At 37.3% G+C, this 18,491-nt stretch overlaps 1 protein-coding gene across 1 annotated transcript; it reads left to right on the top strand.

Annotated features, from left to right (window-relative positions):
• The first annotated feature begins 15,421 nt into the window (after positions 1 to 15,421).
• LOC121321137 (THAP domain-containing protein 5-like) lies at positions 15,422 to 18,011 on the top strand. Its single transcript, XM_041260032.1, has 2 exons — positions 15,422 to 15,636; positions 16,983 to 18,011. Exons 1-2 carry the CDS (start codon positions 15,472 to 15,474, stop codon positions 17,811 to 17,813), a joined length of 996 nt encoding a protein of 331 aa, XP_041115966.1. The 5' UTR covers positions 15,422 to 15,471; the 3' UTR covers positions 17,814 to 18,011.
• The last annotated feature ends 480 nt before the right edge of the window (positions 18,012 to 18,491 follow it).

Genomic DNA, 18,491 nt, shown 5'->3' on the forward strand with positions numbered 1-18,491 from the left:
AGAAGTCAGCATCAGGGTCATTACTCTGATCAGCAAAGTGTACATGTTCCACATCTCCTTCAGATTCTGAAGCCATAGGGTATTCATCAGCAACAAGAGGGACATAGTTCTTGGTCAAATCAAAATTGAAGTCATCACTAAATGCATCCTCATCATACCTATAATGCTGGCTGAAATCAAAAAGCTCATAGTTTGCAGCATCAGATTCAGTCTCAGCAAACACATGATCAATAGACTGCAGCTGTTGATCTGCAGAATAACCAGCAATCTCAGAGAGTTCACCTTTTCTATTTGGTGAAAAGAAACCAGGTTCAGAAAAAAAGTGCTCAGCATATGGAATGGCTAAATCAGTAAGCAAGCTCATGTTCAATCCACCATCCAAGCTTCCTGTCCCTGACAAGGAATTCTTAGCTGCTTCATCCTGCAGGCGTTCATGAGCTGAAGCAAGAGCATGTGTGAGCCTCAAGGCCAATAAGAAGAATGGCAGCACTGCTCTCCGTAACATCGTTATTGTAAATAAAACACAAACAAAACAAACAACAAAAAAAAAAAAAAAAAAGCAGTCAATATGGCTGCGTTTTGAGGCCGCGGCTATTTAAACTAGGAGGCTTCAACTGTTTCCGTTGAATTTGTAATTGGCAAGCCAGTCGCTGCCGCTGAATTAGCAGCATTCTCAGTTAATTAGTAAAGCATTGCTAGAGTGAATTCTGCGAGAAAAAAAATCACCTGGTTTAATTTTCAATATACTCAAAAGATTAAAAAAAAAAAATAGCATTGCATTAGAAATAAGAATAAACTTCATGAAAGAAACAATACAAAATATACTGTAAACGGCAATCACCAATACTTATTTTTTTCTTAAAAAGTAAACTAAAGTAGCATTTGTGTATTTATTCACATATATTAAAAGAAAATAAATAAATAAATAAATAAATAAATAATTTTTTTTCTTCTGGCCTGTTTTTTTAATCGAAGACCGGACAAAAAATTAGCTTCGAATTGAACTGAAGAATAACAAGATTCTTTTCTCTTGTTCGAAATTTTTAAACAAGGGACATTTTAAAATTTGTGCTAATATATATATATAATATATATTTAAATATATATTATATAATATTTATATATATATATATATAATGATTGTGACACTTGGTCGAGATTAAGTGTCTGTAGACATTAGTGTCTGTAGCATTGTCATAGTTCTTGTAATATTGTATGTGTTAAAAAAAAAAAAAAAAAGATAGCTTATTATTAGTACCCATAGAAATCAGTTCATAAAATGGTATACTGTTGGCACACTTTATATAGTAATATTAACGTTTGGTAAATTACGTGTTTTGCAATTATTTGACAAACGTCGACTTGCCCATATTAGGAGTTAAAGAAAAACGCACCATGTACAGTAGCTGCAGCCTTTTTGTCGCGCGCATCGCCATGGCTTACTGAATTCTCAACATCAGCACCAGTTACACTGTAGACTGCTATAATGTTTTTTTTTTTTTTTTTTTGTTTTGTTTTTCAAGCCAGTTTCCAAAGGTCGCCAGATCTATAAACGAACAGACGCCGTTTTCATTAAATATACTTAATAGCGGAGGAAATGTTTACTGGCAGTACTGTTTTTATTATTCTACAGTACTTTATACCAAGTTGTATGCCACTGGCTTGTAGTGTTCCATTGTATATTACAAGTCCTAATCTCTCTATCATTAACTAGAGCTTGATTGGTTATCTCACTATATGGGTATACCATTTTAGTTTTCCACTCCACAATCATAATTAACATGGTTTGTCCTTCTGAGCAATTCAAAACCAGACCTTATTGTCATACCAGTTTGTATGCATGCCCTAAAGCAATGGTGCATAACTCGGTCCTGGAGGGCCGGTGTCCCTGCAGGTTTTTATTCCAACTGCACCCTAAAGTACTTTATTGGACCTTATTAGAAGCTTAATTGGTACCAATTAACTAATTTAGGGTATGGTTAGAACAAAAACCAGGAGGGACACCTGCCCTCCATGGCCAGAGTCGTGCACCACTGCCCTAAATGTATCTTCAGCTGTAAGCAGAATGCTTCCACTATCCTGCAGTTGCTCCCTATAGCATCAGGAAGTCTCAAATGCGATCAACAAGCTCTGCTGTTGCTCTTAGTCGTCGTAGTAAACAAATAGTAGTTTATAGGGGGGGGGGGGGGGGGGGAGGGGGGGGGTGGGGGGGGGGGGGGGGGGGGGGGGGTAGTATTATATAATTAGTAACAGTATTTCAAAATTAAATATCAACTTTGAATGCTTCTTAGCAATGTTTTCACCCCAGTATCCAAAGCTAAACTGTAAGATTGCACTGTGTCGAGGAATCCGGGAAAAATTCTGTTAGCCCGGAACCGGGACTGGATCTTTACATTTAGGGACTGATCCATCCTATTAGGGATGGACGGTCACCCTAGTGACATGATTGCAATCTAGGATACAAGATGCTTTTCGACCTTTTTTGGCCAACTAACAAACAAGAAGCCACATGAGAGTGTGACTTTTTTTTTTTTTTTTTTTTTTTTTTTTTTAACTCACAAACTCATTTAAGATTCTGAAAGCACTGCACAACATTGAATTGCAGAAGGAGCCCTTAGGGACCAGTTTGTCTGGCTTTCAGCTGGTTCCAGCAGACTGACAGGAGATGACAGGCTGTCTATGCTGCATATTTGAGACATCCTCTGGGGTGGTTCACTGACAAGACGCCGAATTGAGATCAAGTCATGCCACTAGCAAGGCCGTCAGAGAACAGAAGGCTGAGCCCCAGAGCTGCTAACAGACAGGGTGTATGAGAAATATGACTTAATATGACATTATCCCACCATGCACTGTATTCTGTGTTTGCAAACCGGCAAATACAGAGCTCATGCCCATGGAAGACAAAGCACTTCTTAGCATGAACGTTATTATTTTGTTTCTTAAAAACCCAAGGTACATGTTAACGTTTAGTTTTGAACACTGAAGTTCTCCTTGACCGATTTTTCATCACTCCAGATATCAATGTGCCTTGATTTCGGCGTCTGATCCTATCGCTCCATGATCCACCATTTTACAACAAGCCTCAGAAATTGTATGCGGTACAGCAGTATTGATAGTCGTTCTCAACTCCTTCAGGCGTCTGTTCTGAGTACTGTATTTGTAATGTCCACATGCCATAAAATATCAGAAAGCATTTTGGAATATTGAAAAATACACATAACATGTAGTTCAGTATTACAGCAGCGTCCACACTGCTGACAAACCTCACTACCTGATGCGATGTAATTGAGAACCAGACTCAAGGCTGCTTGAGGTGGTTTCGAGTCTGGTTTACCAGTACTGTATTAACTCGCCATAGTGTAGATGCTAACCGTATTTAGCACTCTTAATCCAGTTCAAAGGCAACTAATACAGTTTAACTAATTTTACAGTTTTAATAGTATGGACAGGGTTTTTATCCTTTTATCAATTTTACCTGTTTATTTTTTTATCCAATTTGAAATGTCAAATTCAACTTGCTTACAAATGAAAAGGACACAAGATCAACAGTTATTCACTAAACCACAGTAATGTAAAAGATGCACAATGCTTCTTCTGGGACTTGGCTAAGACTGGAAACTTAGCCTAAATTAAACTTTGCATGCATGATCTCCTGCTTACACATAATTGAGAATTGGAACACAAATAAACATGTTCCAGTTATCTTAAACATGTCTTTAAATACTACCTCAGTCCTTTAATGTATATTTTTGGAATCATTTTTGCTTGGAATTGTAAGAGAATCACATAATTACATGGCGAGACAAAACATTTGAAGGTGGGAGATGAAATTAAATACTCCTTCCCTGTTAAGGACACTTGACATAACTTTCCAACAGTTTTTCTCCTCAATTTAGAATGTCCAATTATGTTCACTCAAAGCATCAGTCCCCACAACAGCGTGAGAAAACTGAAGCCAATGGACATCCTCTTATCGCACCTCCAAAGCAATCTTTACACCACAGAGCTCGATAGTGTATGACAGTGCGATGCTCCCTGTGGAATATCCAGCTGAAGAATGTCAATTTGGCACAGCCAGTACATGTCTTGTATCAAGCAGGGGGGCCTCTCAGCAACCCCCCAACCTGATAACATTTCTCATCAAAGAATATTATTTAAAAAAAATTAAATACAGGTTTCCCATTAACTGGGTTAAGTCAGACAACCATAGAGAATAGCCCTGCATTTATATTAATACTGATTAAATTAATTAGCTTTTAAAGTGACTCGAAGTGACTTGTCAAAAATCCTATAGAAGTTATTTTTTAACTAACTGATTTTTTTTTTAAATTTTAAATCATCATTCTGTAAGCAAATCAATGTTAGTCTTATATCTTCCTCTTAGTAAATGATGCCTTATCAAGAAGGAGTTATCTAGCAAGTTGTGGGAATATTTTGTTCTGTGCTCTTTGGAATACTGACATTCTGCATTACTGACTGCAGCCCACCATCATGCAACCCGAGGTGGTACATGAATTATAGATATTATGATTCCTATTTGATTGCCCTTCAGTGCAGCGATTCTTTACAAATGCCAATGAGAGCAGTTTTAGATGCCCCACGTCAACAAATCTGTACTATTTACAAGACAATCTCAGAGGAGTTGGAATGAATAATAAATGTCTACCCTGGCCAGCATTTAACTTGAACATTTTGGAGTGAAAACTCTGGTTCTATCCCCCGTAATAAGTGCATGCATTGTGATTGCTTTCCTTTCAATCTATCCGTAAATTACAATTAGTGTCATTTGGGATACCTGCAATAGAGATAATTAAGTCCTGCTTCACAGAAAAGCTATTGGATTATAATTAAAACACAAACAGCATCTTCCTTGCAGGCTCCCAGTGGAAGTCACTTCTCTATTTGAGGCCTGTTTTTTACGGTTGTCCCATTTTTTTATGAAAGATAAAATAAACAAAATAATGTCTATGTGTCTATGTTTTGTACGGCCTTTCTGCTGGAGATACTAAGTCAGAAAAATGGGATATTGACTGCCGAAACCTCCTGAGCCACAAGCACGATTCCTGCTCCAATTTATATGGGTTTTTACAGCTGTTTTTACTGTGAGAAAGCAATTCACCCTGCCCTTAAAGTCACGATGCCAAAAGGACGTCCTTTTGCTGTTTCATGGTGTATTCGCGTGACAACGTCACACAGTCATGACTGTAGAGTCGATTTTCAAGTGCATGTAAACAGCCATAGACATTATTAATACTGAATGTGTGTGTGCATGGGGGGGGGGGGGGGGTCTGACAATGATAAACAAGTCGCTACACATTATCTAACCATTATCACATAATGAAACCAATTTAGTAACGTATTAAGCAAGTAATGAACCGTTAATATAAAAAGAAAAGATGAATGGTTACATTGCAGTACAAGTATTGATCTTTGGAGGACTTCTTGTTTCAATCAAGACATTTTCCTTCATCCTTCATTTTCACTCCCCCTATCATTGATGACCTTTTGAGTTGTAATATATCTTCTTTGAATGTAAAACTCTCTAGAGCCCGCCAATCCCTGCTGTCCTCCTCTACATGTAGGTCTGTGCAATATACCTAGTCCATGTACATGATTCAGCTACAGTTACACTTCCATTTAATATAGACTTATTGGAAATGGAGGGTAGCAACACTGATGAAGCCCTACTACACCTTTAAGGTAAATCGCTACAGGAAATTCAAAACGGTGATTAATTATGATGTCCAACATTATACTGTGATGAACAATACAAGAAGCTTTACAAAAAGCCCTACAAATTGAGTCTTCAAGGCAAGCTTCAGTTTCAAGGACATATGATTCAGCTGTTCTACTGCTGCAATGTTTACAGTGTGAAATGTATCCCTGAATCCCAGCAGATGTGCGTTGCTCAGGTGTTTAATATAGTAACTGGCAACCTGCATGTGGATTATTTTATCGTTTTCTTTCAATTTCAGTTAAAACGGGATATCTTAAATATACAATATTGCTGGTCGTAATGATTGTTACTGGTACTGAATTATTAAAGGAAGTCATAGCCCCTTGTCCCCCTGTATTTCAAAGGCATTTTCAAAGGTCATGTGTCTCTGAGAATTTTTGGTTTTTTTACAGCACTTTTCTAACTTCAGCACTTACTAGAGAGATGGTGACTCACTGGGTTGAATTGAGTTGTCTTAACATGAAATATCTAAACACTTGCAGCAGTGAAGACAGGATAGTGCCAAAAATACACCCAGACAAATTTCACATGAAGTTAGTAGACAGACCACATAAAAAATAAAAAAAAACAGACAAAACACATTCTTGTCCTTGTAGCATCCCCTCAAATATTAGACTCTGTGAGAGCAGGCATCAATCTAACAGCTCTGCCAGCCAAAGTCATTGAGATGGATTTTGACTTTCGAAATTCATGCCTGCAGTATCTGTTAAAGCTACAGGTCTCTGTCACTGATTGTTGCAGCACCAAAGGGCACGCTACTTTATCTGTACTATTGATAATGAACAGTGTAATTATATAGCCCTGCCTTGACCATTTCCCTGGGGCTAACCTAAAGGTATATGCAATACCAAACCCTCAAACAACATGCTAAAGCAAATTGCATTCCATGGGTTTACACTGCGAGTGTGTAAAAAAAAAAAAACACTCTGCCAATAAGTGTAATATTGACAAAAACTTTGAGCTCTGTTTTAACATGATTGCTTTCGCTAAGGCAGCTTGTAAAATACATTTCATTGGATGCACCATAATGATTTAGAACAACATCACACTTGTGTCTTGCCTCTGACTAGTTCAGTGCTCTTTAACATAAAACCATGCACATGACCAAAACTCTTGTTGTATACTAGCTATAGCTATTGGCCACACCTAGCGTGCTTGGAGACAACCATATTTCTTGCTAGTATAAAGTTCTTGACTCAGTCTCGTATTTGCTCTATTTAGAAGACTGTAAACTCTTTGTACATTTGATGTACTTTGCAGTTACTGCTTAATTGTATAGCAAGTGAAGTCCCTGTCATTAACCTTCTTTGAGTTTCCGAGTGTTTTTATATTGCAATACCAGAACACAGTACAGTTTCAGTAAACAGACGTCACACATTTGCATCACCAGCCTACATCTGAATGACTGATTCAATGATTCAGAGTCAAATGTGTGGGAAAGGACCTTTACATTTTTTAAAAATTCATACAGGTTTCTTATAAAAACACATGGCACATAAGAGATATAACAAGAGTATGCAACAAGTGTACATAGTCAACCATCTCCTTTGCTGGTATAAAAACCTCAATGCTGTCTTGGATTCTAACCACTCAGAAGACTTCTATTACCTCATTCAATGTGCCCTGTCATTTCTAATTATAAGGAGTATGCTTACATAAACTCCCCCTAATTGTAAAAAAATTATCAATAAATGTAAAATCACCTGCCCCAAAATGTAAAACTTCTACCCTAATGTAAAAATGATCTTTGCCCCTGTGAACAACTCTCAACTCGAAACAACTTTTACGTATAGGGGTAACTTTTTACATATTGGGGTGTTTTACATATAGGGGTAAATTTTTACATATTGGGGTGTTTTACATATAGGGGTAATTTTGTACATATTGGGGTGTTTTACATATAGGGGTAACTTTTTTCATATAGGTGGGGGTATTCTACACATAGGGGGAGACGCTTTACACACTGTGATTTATTTACGTTTAATGGGAGGTTATTACATATCGGGGTAGATGTTTCACACATAGCAGCATTTTATTTATTTTTTTGTACAACCTAAACATGAAAAATCACCCTAAAACCTACTTAAATGCAGTTATACTGGGTCAGTCACACTTGATAAGCCCATTAAATCTTTCAAAACACACGATCAATGTTGTACCAACCGGGATAGAGATTCTGATTCCTCCTCCACTGGAGCCACTCCCTGTACCACGTTGGGTGTTTAACATTGCTCTTAAACTCAAAACAACCCCACTGTTCCTTCCTGCTACTCTGAGTAATCCGTTTACTGATACCAAGGGATCCACTATTCTGTTTTCTATTACTGGGTTGAAATATATCGTTGGCATAGAAAGGTTCTGTTCACACACTAAATTCGTTGTAGCACAGCTTGGTCTTCTGATATACAATGCTGCATACTTTTTCTTATAATTTCAACTGGCAACGGTGTTGACTGATGAATGGTGGGCAGCATATCATGCCGTGGTGTCTCATCACAAGACCTTCTCTTGTATTCATCGTTTGGTGTGCTGTGCTGAGGTGTGTGATTGCATTGCTCCTCGAAAGAACGGTCACTACCAGGGCTTGCTGCAGACCTTCTTTCACATTCATCATTCAGTGTGCTGTGCTGAGTTGTCTCATCACATTCTTCCTCGTACATATGGTTGCCATCGGTACTGGAGGCAGACATTCTCTTAGTCAAATCATCGGTCAAAATGCTGTGGAGTGAGTCTCAGTGAATTCATCTTCATTTGCTGTCAGCTGCAAACTAATATAGTGCTCAATCTGCCCTTCTAGAAAATAACCCATATAAAGAACAGGTCCATCAAAAACCTCACTGGACTTTATGTCGTTAATTTCAAATTCCCCTCTAGCAAGATAAACATACATGGTAACCTCATACACCTTGGCAGCAGCAAGCAAAGTTAGGTTGTCTCTAGATTGTAAGTGCCATTCTGACTCCTGGATTCCAAATAATCATTCTATTCTCCTTCTATTACAATTGACATAATGTGACCCATCCTGCACAAAGGGGGAGGTTCTTAATTCATCAACAATTTCAGCCCTCACACTGTCTGCTGACCAAAATATGCCAGCTCTTTGAAGTTGATGAGCCAAAGCAACAAATTAACAATTGCCATCATCAAATGGATCACAAGATTTTCATCCCTACAGCATCAAAATGCTTCAATCCATTGTCATGCGCATATGGGATGTAAAACTTATTATGAAGAGTGGCTTTCTGTAATTTCCGACGAAGAGTGATTTCTGCAACTGAAAATCAATCAGTCACACACTCGCTTGATCCTGGAAGTGTATATGATACTTTGTATTTATCATTTTTTACCACTTGTAAGATGCGGCCTAGCTGAATATGGGGTTGCTCTGTTGGTTTTGTCCATCCCTTTCCTGAATTTTGGTGGTGGGTTATCATGCTGTTGTCACTTGACCATGTTCTCATTAATTTTTTCTGTTGCCTTAACAGCTGGTGATCTGATGGACTTTATCTTCTTCAGCGACTCGATGTAATCACCTGGTTTTAACATCTCTGTTAACATCTCTGCTGACAGTGAGTTTAAAACCAGCAATAATGTATTCCTGTCAGTCAGGAAAGCAAGTAAAAACTAGGACAGACACCACCCCCGAATTACCGTCCTAGATTTGAGGTGTCTGCAGGAAACTGAGGTCCCGCGGTCGGACTGGTGCGTAAAGTCTGGTTCAATCGTTAACTTAATCTGGCATGACTTGGATGCGAGGATGTCTGACAACTAACAAAAACATATTTTAAAATCCAAAAGTATGAAAACATACTAGAATATGTGTGCCTTGCATATAACGAGTTAACAAACTCATTTCAAGATCCGGTCTCCATCGCAGCCGCTCCCCTTACTTCCTTAGTGTCATTTGAAACTCCGCCCATCATTACAGCTTGTCCTCAGTCCTTTAGTTTCACTTTTGATGCAGAAATTCACAATTAACGAACATGTACAATTTATTTTTAATAAGAGAACGATTCATTTAATTTAATTAAATTTGGGACTATATTACACTGTGGATGTATACACAATAAAAGTTTCTGATTTTGTCTTAATTTAAATGTGTTTTAATTATTTTAATTATTTTTCTTCCCACAAATCACAGGTAGCCATGTTAGAAGCGGTATAAACCACAACAGGCCGTGTGGTTCCAATGATACAGGCCACTTCTGGGTATCACCACCCCAGGCGTGTTATATATCATGGGAACCGCACGGCCCGCCGTGGTTTATAACTTACATATATAGTCTGTTTAATTAACAAAAATATGTTTTTTTTAAATTATTATTTTAGATTTTATTAAAACATTATGAATATTTTAAAATAGATTTTTTTTAAAGCACACTACTTATTTATCATTAACACTAATTACATCAACATTGAACTCTGTGACTCTAAATCATAACTGCAAATATTTAAAAAAAATGCATATTTGCACATGATAATTTTATTATATTTTTTTATATCATTTTTATTATTATACTAGTGCACCAAATAAAATAAATATATTTGTGTTTAAAAAAACTGTAAACAGCAGGTTTTATTTAATGTTGTAATTTAATATATTTATTTTAATGTAACTAAAATGTTATATTCTCTAACTTCAAGGAAAGGTACAACTTCTATTGCTATCTTTAAAACACCTCCACCATGTATAAAATATTACCCCTGTATGCATAACTTGGTTTTCACATCAGCTTGCTGCACAACAAACTTCTATAAGTCAGGGTGGACAGCATAGATGCATCTGTTGAACTCATATGGAAATAGTAGGTTAGATAAAGTAGGTCAATCCTACTTTATCAAAAGCAGTATGAAATCGCGTAGCCAAGCCGCATGACACCAGGTCCTGACCTGGGTAGGTTCCGATCTCGGTAGAGTATGCCAGTGTTTTATCACAACCTGAAAACAATTATCCTCAGTGAAATATAAGTTCTTGACATGACCTCACCTTAGAGGCTCCCATCCTTGAAAGCGACTTTGGCCTAAAGCAGGGCTTCCTGGGGACCCCATGTGTCTTCAGTTTTTCATTCCAGCTGAGCTCTCAATAACTTAACTAAACCCTTAATTGAACTAATAATTTGCTTAATTAGACCTTTTTACTTGTTTTCAGCTCTTGAACAGTTGCAGATTTCAAGTTTGCAATTACATTGTATAAGCAATGTATAGTTTAGTTATTGAGAGCTCAGTTGGAATGAAAACCAGAAGACATATGGGGTGCCCAGGACCAGGGTTGGGAAGCTCTGGCCTAGAGGATCAAGGCCTTAACACCGACCTTGACAATGGCTTTGACATAAAAGGCTCTGAAGCTCGGCTTCAGGCTTGTAGTTCCAGCCTTAAATCCAACACTGCTACCAGGCTAAGGAAAGTCAAGACTCAAGAGGTTAGATGTTGTCTTGTTCTTATTGTCTGGAAACTGTGTGGGACAGTTTGGTAAAAATAAGTCTCGCTTACATAAAAATCTATAGTGCTTTCTATAATATAATATAGTGCAGAACAGCAGTATAGGAAACTCCAGTGTTTCTGGGTGGTACTATATTGCATTTTTTATATATGCAGCAAGGCATTTAAAATATATAACAACACTTTCATTCTGAAACGTATTCATTCTTCATTCAGAAAATTGGCCTTGGTTCTTTAAAATAATTATCTATCTATATATGGAATGTGGCCAGGTGGTAATGGAATGATTGATTGCTAATTACCCCTGGTCACATCCTATAAAAAGGAACAAAGTTTGGTGTGTGTTGTGGAGCATGTAAGAGAGAATACTGGGTGAGAAAGGTGCTAGCTATGCGTGGGTGCTCTTTTGTTTATTTTGAAGAGTTCTGTGTGTAGGGTTTTGTTCAAACTGTTACCAAAACACACACAGGAACAAAATAACAGTTTGAACAAAACCCTACACACAGAACTCTTCAAAATAAACAAAACAGCACCCACGCATAGCTAGCACCTTTCTCACCCAGTGATTTCAGATTGCTGTTGTTGCTTTGATTCCTTGAGAATGAGTAGTCAAGAGAGGTCAGTTACCGATCTGCCTGCCTCTTCTCCACCCAGCCTGTAGCCCCTTCATTAACACTGGTAATGGTAAAAGTTCTATTTACAGATGAAGAGGCCATAAACAAGGTTTGAAATTGTATTGTCGTTTATTTAAAATATATATTTGCGGTATGAACAGAATATTGAATGATTGTTCGTTCAATTTGAAAAACGTTGTTAAATGTTCTAACGATACCCGCATTAAAATTTGAGATATAACTTATACTCAGAACAAGTGATAGTGAGCTATCCTCTATTTATACCTTTATGTCATAATTATCGCGTTATCCAACAGAAAAAAACTGTGAAATTAATTATATTTCATACATGCATAACTGATAAGCATGAACAAAATAACTTTTTGTTAAAGGACTTCAAGGGGTTTTTAAGGTTGTGACCCATAGTTCAAAAGGAAGGGCGTGTCTGTGTGCATGCGTGCTTGCGTGTGTGTGTGTGTGTGTGTGTGTGTGTGTGTGTGTGTGTGTGTGTGTGTGTGTGTGTGTGTGGATATGTGTGCTCATGCCAGTGATTTTGTAGGTTAACACACTGGCATGAGCACACATATCCACACGCACGCACATATTCAATCCTGACAGGTTGAATATGGATAATCTACTTTAAAAGGTCATTGGAATGAAGTATAATTTGTTATTTTAAAACAATTAAAAAATACATATGTCTTCTGTGTTGGATTTGCTGGTAGATCTGGTTGGCGCTACCATTAATAATACAAACGACCCCAGGCTTTGGTTCCAATTAAATATGAATGCTGCATGTCAAAAATATGTTGTGCATATCTATATTTCTGCCTAAGCTTTCAGAACTGGCATTCATTGTAAACGGCAGAGATGAAAGGTTTGAAAGATGACATTTAACAAAAGTCTACTTTGTTCTCCCTGATGTGGAACCTATGTTAACATTTATTGAAGGTGCTTCTGCATACATTATAAAGACCACTGATTTTTTCCCCCACACATACTGATGAGTAACTACAGCCATATATGCAAATATAATTTCATTAGAATATGTTGTTTAATTATAATGGGCAATATTTGAATTCTCATTATGCAAAGTGATTTAAAATATGATTGCTTCTTTTAATTTGAGTAGGTGTATAATTAAGGGAACTGTCCTGCTAAAAACACACAACAAATGAGTCAAGCTATTGGGGTCCAACATTTTACAGCAATAGTCACTGACCTGTATATACCGTAGTTCCTCCAACGACAACATCATTCAATAATTTGAATGCCGATAGTAATACCAAATGCTTAGAGCTGAGTATCTCTGATGTTGAGTAAAATACTATTTGAGTAAATTCAAAACTAAAATAATAAACAAAATTATATCTCTCACAAAAAGTCCATTGTTTACAACTGAAGTTAGCAGCTCCATTAACTTTTTCTCTATCAGAGCAAAGATAAGATCCATTATGTTGTATACCATAGACAGCTCTCTTTCATAATACATTCAACACACCAATTGGAAGACCCCAATTTGACTGCTGTAGATTGTGCAAGACTAGAAAAGGGACAACATATACAATGCTAAACACCAGGCTGACAGTCAGTTACTGTCAATGCACTATATCATCTAGACATGGAATCAGTAAGGGTTACAAGATGTCCAGAAGATCATCCTTCATTTTCTTGCATCTTGTCGGGAAAGGAATAGCGCTGAATTCTGAAATACTAAAATAAACTTAATTCAATAACACATTTCAATTAAAGTATTTTTCAATGTCCTTGAACAAAAACTTCTAGTCAAAATGTTTGTCATTGAATTTAAGTTTCTTTTACAATTTCTGAATTCTGCAGTATTGAGTGTTTAATAGTTACGGACGAGTTATCTCTGTGAAGGTACTGGATTCTTTTTTAAGCTGAATTAGACTTGTATTACATGTATAGTTATACATAATTGATTACTGATTGCATCAATAGTCAAATCATAGAATTATATGTATTGTTCCTTAATAATGATATTCACACAAACATAAAAACTGAAAATGTAAAGGTGAAGTGATGGGGCCCCAGGTTTTTCACAGAGTTGTTATAATTCCATGGAAACAGCTTTGTTCAAATTGGGAGTTTATTTGACAGGAAACACCAGTCAAGCAAGAAGCCAGTTCACGTAACTCGTCGGTATTTTTTATGTTATTTTTTATTTTTTTAATTGCCACGGTTTCTTCTCCACATGTACAAAAACATTAGTATTCATCAACTGCCAGCAACTTCAAAAACAGAGCTAATTACCGGCAGTTAATACAAACCCTAACATACTCCATCGACTGTAACTGCAACTCAAAAGCACATAGCCTACTGAGTAACTAACATTAAACAGAATCCAGAAAGTATTGTAATTTAATATTAAGAGTAAACCTAAATGTTCGTTATTAACGTTAGCAATACCTTGGCACCTTTTAACTTTTCCAAGAACTATATATATATATATATATCCTATTTATGGCTGTTATTTGAAATAACATGTTTTGTTTTTTTTTACCTACCAAAATCTGCGTCTGTATTCTGCTCAACGATGAAGGCTGACGCTCCTGTAAACACACATTCCACTTTGTGAGTGAATTCCAGAACAGAAACAACACGAAGCGCAAACCCATTGGCTCCTGCCGTTACCAGGTGACCCCTCTCATTTTGAGCACGTGACGTCACCTCCGACTACAGCGCCTATCCCCCGGAATTAGTAGCTTGAAGTGTGTGAGTGTAGATATTTGCATTGTTTATTTCCGTGTCTTGTGTTAAGCCCGCAGTTTGTGATATGCCCCGTTACTGTGCTGCAAATTTCTGTAAAAATCGTGGAGGCCTATCTTCAAAAGATAATAGGAAAATTATTTTCTATCAACTACGTTTTGTTTTTGTTTCTTTTATTTTACTGGAGGTACACTATATATAATGATAATATATATATATATAGATATATATATATATATATATATATATATATATATAGATATAGTAGTATAGCAAATCTAGTTTATCGTTTTTTTTAACTCAGATCTGTTCATATATGTGTTACTATACTGACTTGACTTTAAATTAAAAACGATTGCTTTCTGCTTTCTGGTGGCAGAGTATGAACAAATATTCACATTTAAGGATATTAACTTTTTTTTTACAACAAAATCATAGTCTATATGGATAGAAATAGGACTTCCATTGCTATCAATTTGATCTGTTTGAGGTTTTACTGTGTGGTTTATTTTCCTTGTAGAGATAAATAGGACAGACTTAATAAAAACACAAATTAAAGTCTCTCAAGTTTCAGTCTACTCTACAGTTTCCACCCATAAAATGTACCCTCCAACTCTATATAACAAATGAACATGGTGTCGATGGTTGAGAAAAATATGCAGTAGTAAGGGATTAAAAAATATCCATGCTGTGTATCTTGCAGATTAAGAGGAAGACATTGTTATTGTATGACATAACTGCATGTTTCTAAACAGACAATAATAGAAAATATTTGAATGTTTAAAATAGTTTGATTTACCAGGATTTGAAATGTGTGAAGGGCATTGTGAATGGCATAGTGGTTGGATAATGTTGTAAAATGCCTGTAAATACTAGGTATCTTTCATTATGTTTTGTTTCAAAAGGTTTCCACTGCAAGATAAAGAAAGGCTTCAGAAATGGACAGTGAACATGAAACGAGGAGTGTGGCTCCCCAGTAAACATCAGTATTTATGTAGTGATCATTTCACTCCAGACTCCTTTGATGTGCGCTGGGGTATACGGTATCTGAAGCACAGTGCTGTACCTACAGTTTTTGCATTCTCGCATGATCGGCATGGCTCACAAGCAGTACAGGTAAAGTTCTCATTTTACGAGATTCAGGGGGTGAGCGTTGGGGCTGCTTAATTAATGGCTATCATTATTATCTCTCTATTTAAGGCACAATCTTACGCATTTCCCTTGTCTATTGTTTTCTCTTTGTCCTCCTCCTCCTCCTTCTATGTTATATCGGTCTCCTCTGGGGTGTCAGTGAGTCTCACTTCCTTGACCTCAGGTCTGCTTCAGCGACCTCGTCCTCGCTCTGGGGTGTTCTCACCGCTGTGAGTCAGAGGGGACCCCTGGCCACACTATCCTGTCACAGCTCATGTGCTAATCTTACCTCGTCACCCGAGGCTCTGTTCTATTTCCCTCGGGACGTGGCCCACTTTACGCTCTCAGTGCCAAGTCCCAGACTAACCCATCTCTCATTGTTGCAGGTTCTCTGCGGGATGCCTCTCTGCTCCCGGCTTTGGAGGCCTGTGCCTCACCTCGTCCGAGGGCAGCACCAGATCAGTCAGGGAACCCTTTTCTATCTCTCCTTTCAGGTCCTGATTCATCTGACTTTCCTTTGCCCCTACAGGTGCCTCATCCGAGTCAGAGCCCTTTTATGTGTTTTCAGATCCTTGAGGCTTCAGCCTTAAACCAAGCCTGGTCCTACATAAAGGCGACTCGTCAGTCGGGATCTCTTCCTATCCTAACTTCAAGTCCGGGCCCCTCCAAGCCCGCCTCTAAGTCCAGGCCATCAGCTTGCCTTCTACACTAAGTCCGGGCTCTCTTTGTCTGTCTCTGTCCCACTAACAAGCTTGTTTCTGCTTCTTCTATTCTATCCTTACAGCCTCAACAAACGCTCTGTGAAATGAGTACAAATAATAATGATAAATAATTATTTTCAGATCAGTTATTGGTATTGGTGTGCATTTCAAAGCATATTTGAAATGGAATAGGTTTCTTTATTTATCTATTTATTACCTCATAGGGTTAGAATATGTATTATGGGTTTGGACAACCACCCCCTTTGGTGAATAAAATATAACAACTACAGAAGCCTGTTAGTGTCAATGGAGAAGTAAAAATGCACCAGGTCACAAGCTGTGACAGTGAATACCAAAAGAGGAACTTGATGCCTTTGAGGGTACAGAGAAAATATGTTTTTTTTTTTTTTCCCCACAGTTAATTTCAATTAGATGAGACTCCTCTGTGGTACAAAAGTATATGTTTATTGAGTAAATGTACAATATTTGGATTTGTAATTATACCAAAATGTTAATTTTGCATGTATTTGTGTACATTGAAGTATGTTGTGTATTAAACTCAGCAGGATTGTACATGTATTGGTCTCAAAAATAAATTTTAATAATACATATTCTATGATTGTTTTCCAGGAGGAATGGTCTAGGCCACATACAAGAAAGAAAAAAGCAGTGCCAAAGGAAAAGGCAGCTGATAGCAATGACATAAATACATTTGTCAAACCTTCTCCTTCAACGAAGAAAAAATCTTTGCTTTTAAAAAAGCAAGATGAAACAGAAAAAGCAGCCAGCCCTCAAATTGAATATGTTGAAAAGGAAAACTCAGAGACAGCTTACTCTGTGGAATCAGAACAAAACTGCCAAAAGGAAAACATAAAACTAAATGACCAGGAAGGTGCACATTCTTCTGAGATACTTAACACAAATGCTTCAGCTGTAGACACCACAAACAATCCACAAGATGCAAAAGAAGAGCTGAAGGAAAAGTTCATATCGGTCAAGTCTGATCCCCCATCTGAGAATGAGTCCACTGAAAAGCAGCTTGATTCAACGTCTCCAATCACCTGGGAGTCTGATGGAAACCGAGCTCCATATCACTCTGTTGAACCAACGAATGAAACTTTAAATACAGACACCATTACACGTCCTGTTGGGCATAATGAAGAAATCTGTGCTTTAGTTGAACCACCTGATACACAGCAGTGCACTGATGCAGATCACATCTTTTTTTCTGAACATTCGTATTGCAGACAGGACACTGACAAGGAGCATCTATGGAAAAAAATTGCCAGTCTGCATGAAAAGATAACAGAGCTGGAGAAAAACGAAGAGAGAACAGTAGCTAAACTTAACTCACTTGCTAATCTTATTACACATTTAAAGCAGGAGAATATTGTTTCTGAAGAGAAGTTGAAGGTTTTGGAAAACTATTTTACAACGCTTGAGTTTTCTGTGGTGCAATGATTTGAAGCAGGATACCACTGCATGTTTAAGCAGTGTCCTGTAAGTTGAAAAAGTGATGAAATATCATTGGAAATTAAGTTTAGCTGCTTGATGGTATTGCAAGCATTACATTTCGTACAACTGAAATGGGTTATAGCTAATGCAATAATTCTATTAGTCATACTTGTTTCCTGAACTTTGATTTGCTATTTAAGTCATGCACGGTATGTGCAAGTGGCCAGAAACAGGTGTCATGTCATGGTTCCATATGAATTCAAAAACAGCCAAAACACCCTCTAGTTTCACATGTATTCCAACTGCATGTGCACAGACACTTTTCTGATTGTATAGATCACTCCCAATCCCCCCCCCTCCCACCAAAAGTCAGACATTCAATTTTTTTTTACTTCCATAAGTAGTCCTGTGATATGACTAGGCTTGGTACAATTTTTATTTTTTATTTTTTTGCCAAAAAGGAATTTACCGTTTGTGGCAAAGAAAAGTCTAGAAATTTTAAATCTAGAAGTCATCGGTAATTTTAAAAAAGAAACTCAATTTCGCAACACCCCACTTCGTCTATCAGCTGAAACAACATACCAACGCTTACCATTACCTTCGAATTGAAATCAAGTGTGGTTCACGACAGCCAGAAGCTGACTTTATCACCTGTTCAAGATAAGAGTCCTTCACAATTTAGGT

This window comes from Polyodon spathula, chromosome 9 (genome assembly GCF_017654505.1).
Source record: "Polyodon spathula isolate WHYD16114869_AA chromosome 9, ASM1765450v1, whole genome shotgun sequence".
NCBI classification, from domain to species: Eukaryota; Metazoa; Chordata; class Actinopteri; order Acipenseriformes; family Polyodontidae; genus Polyodon; species Polyodon spathula.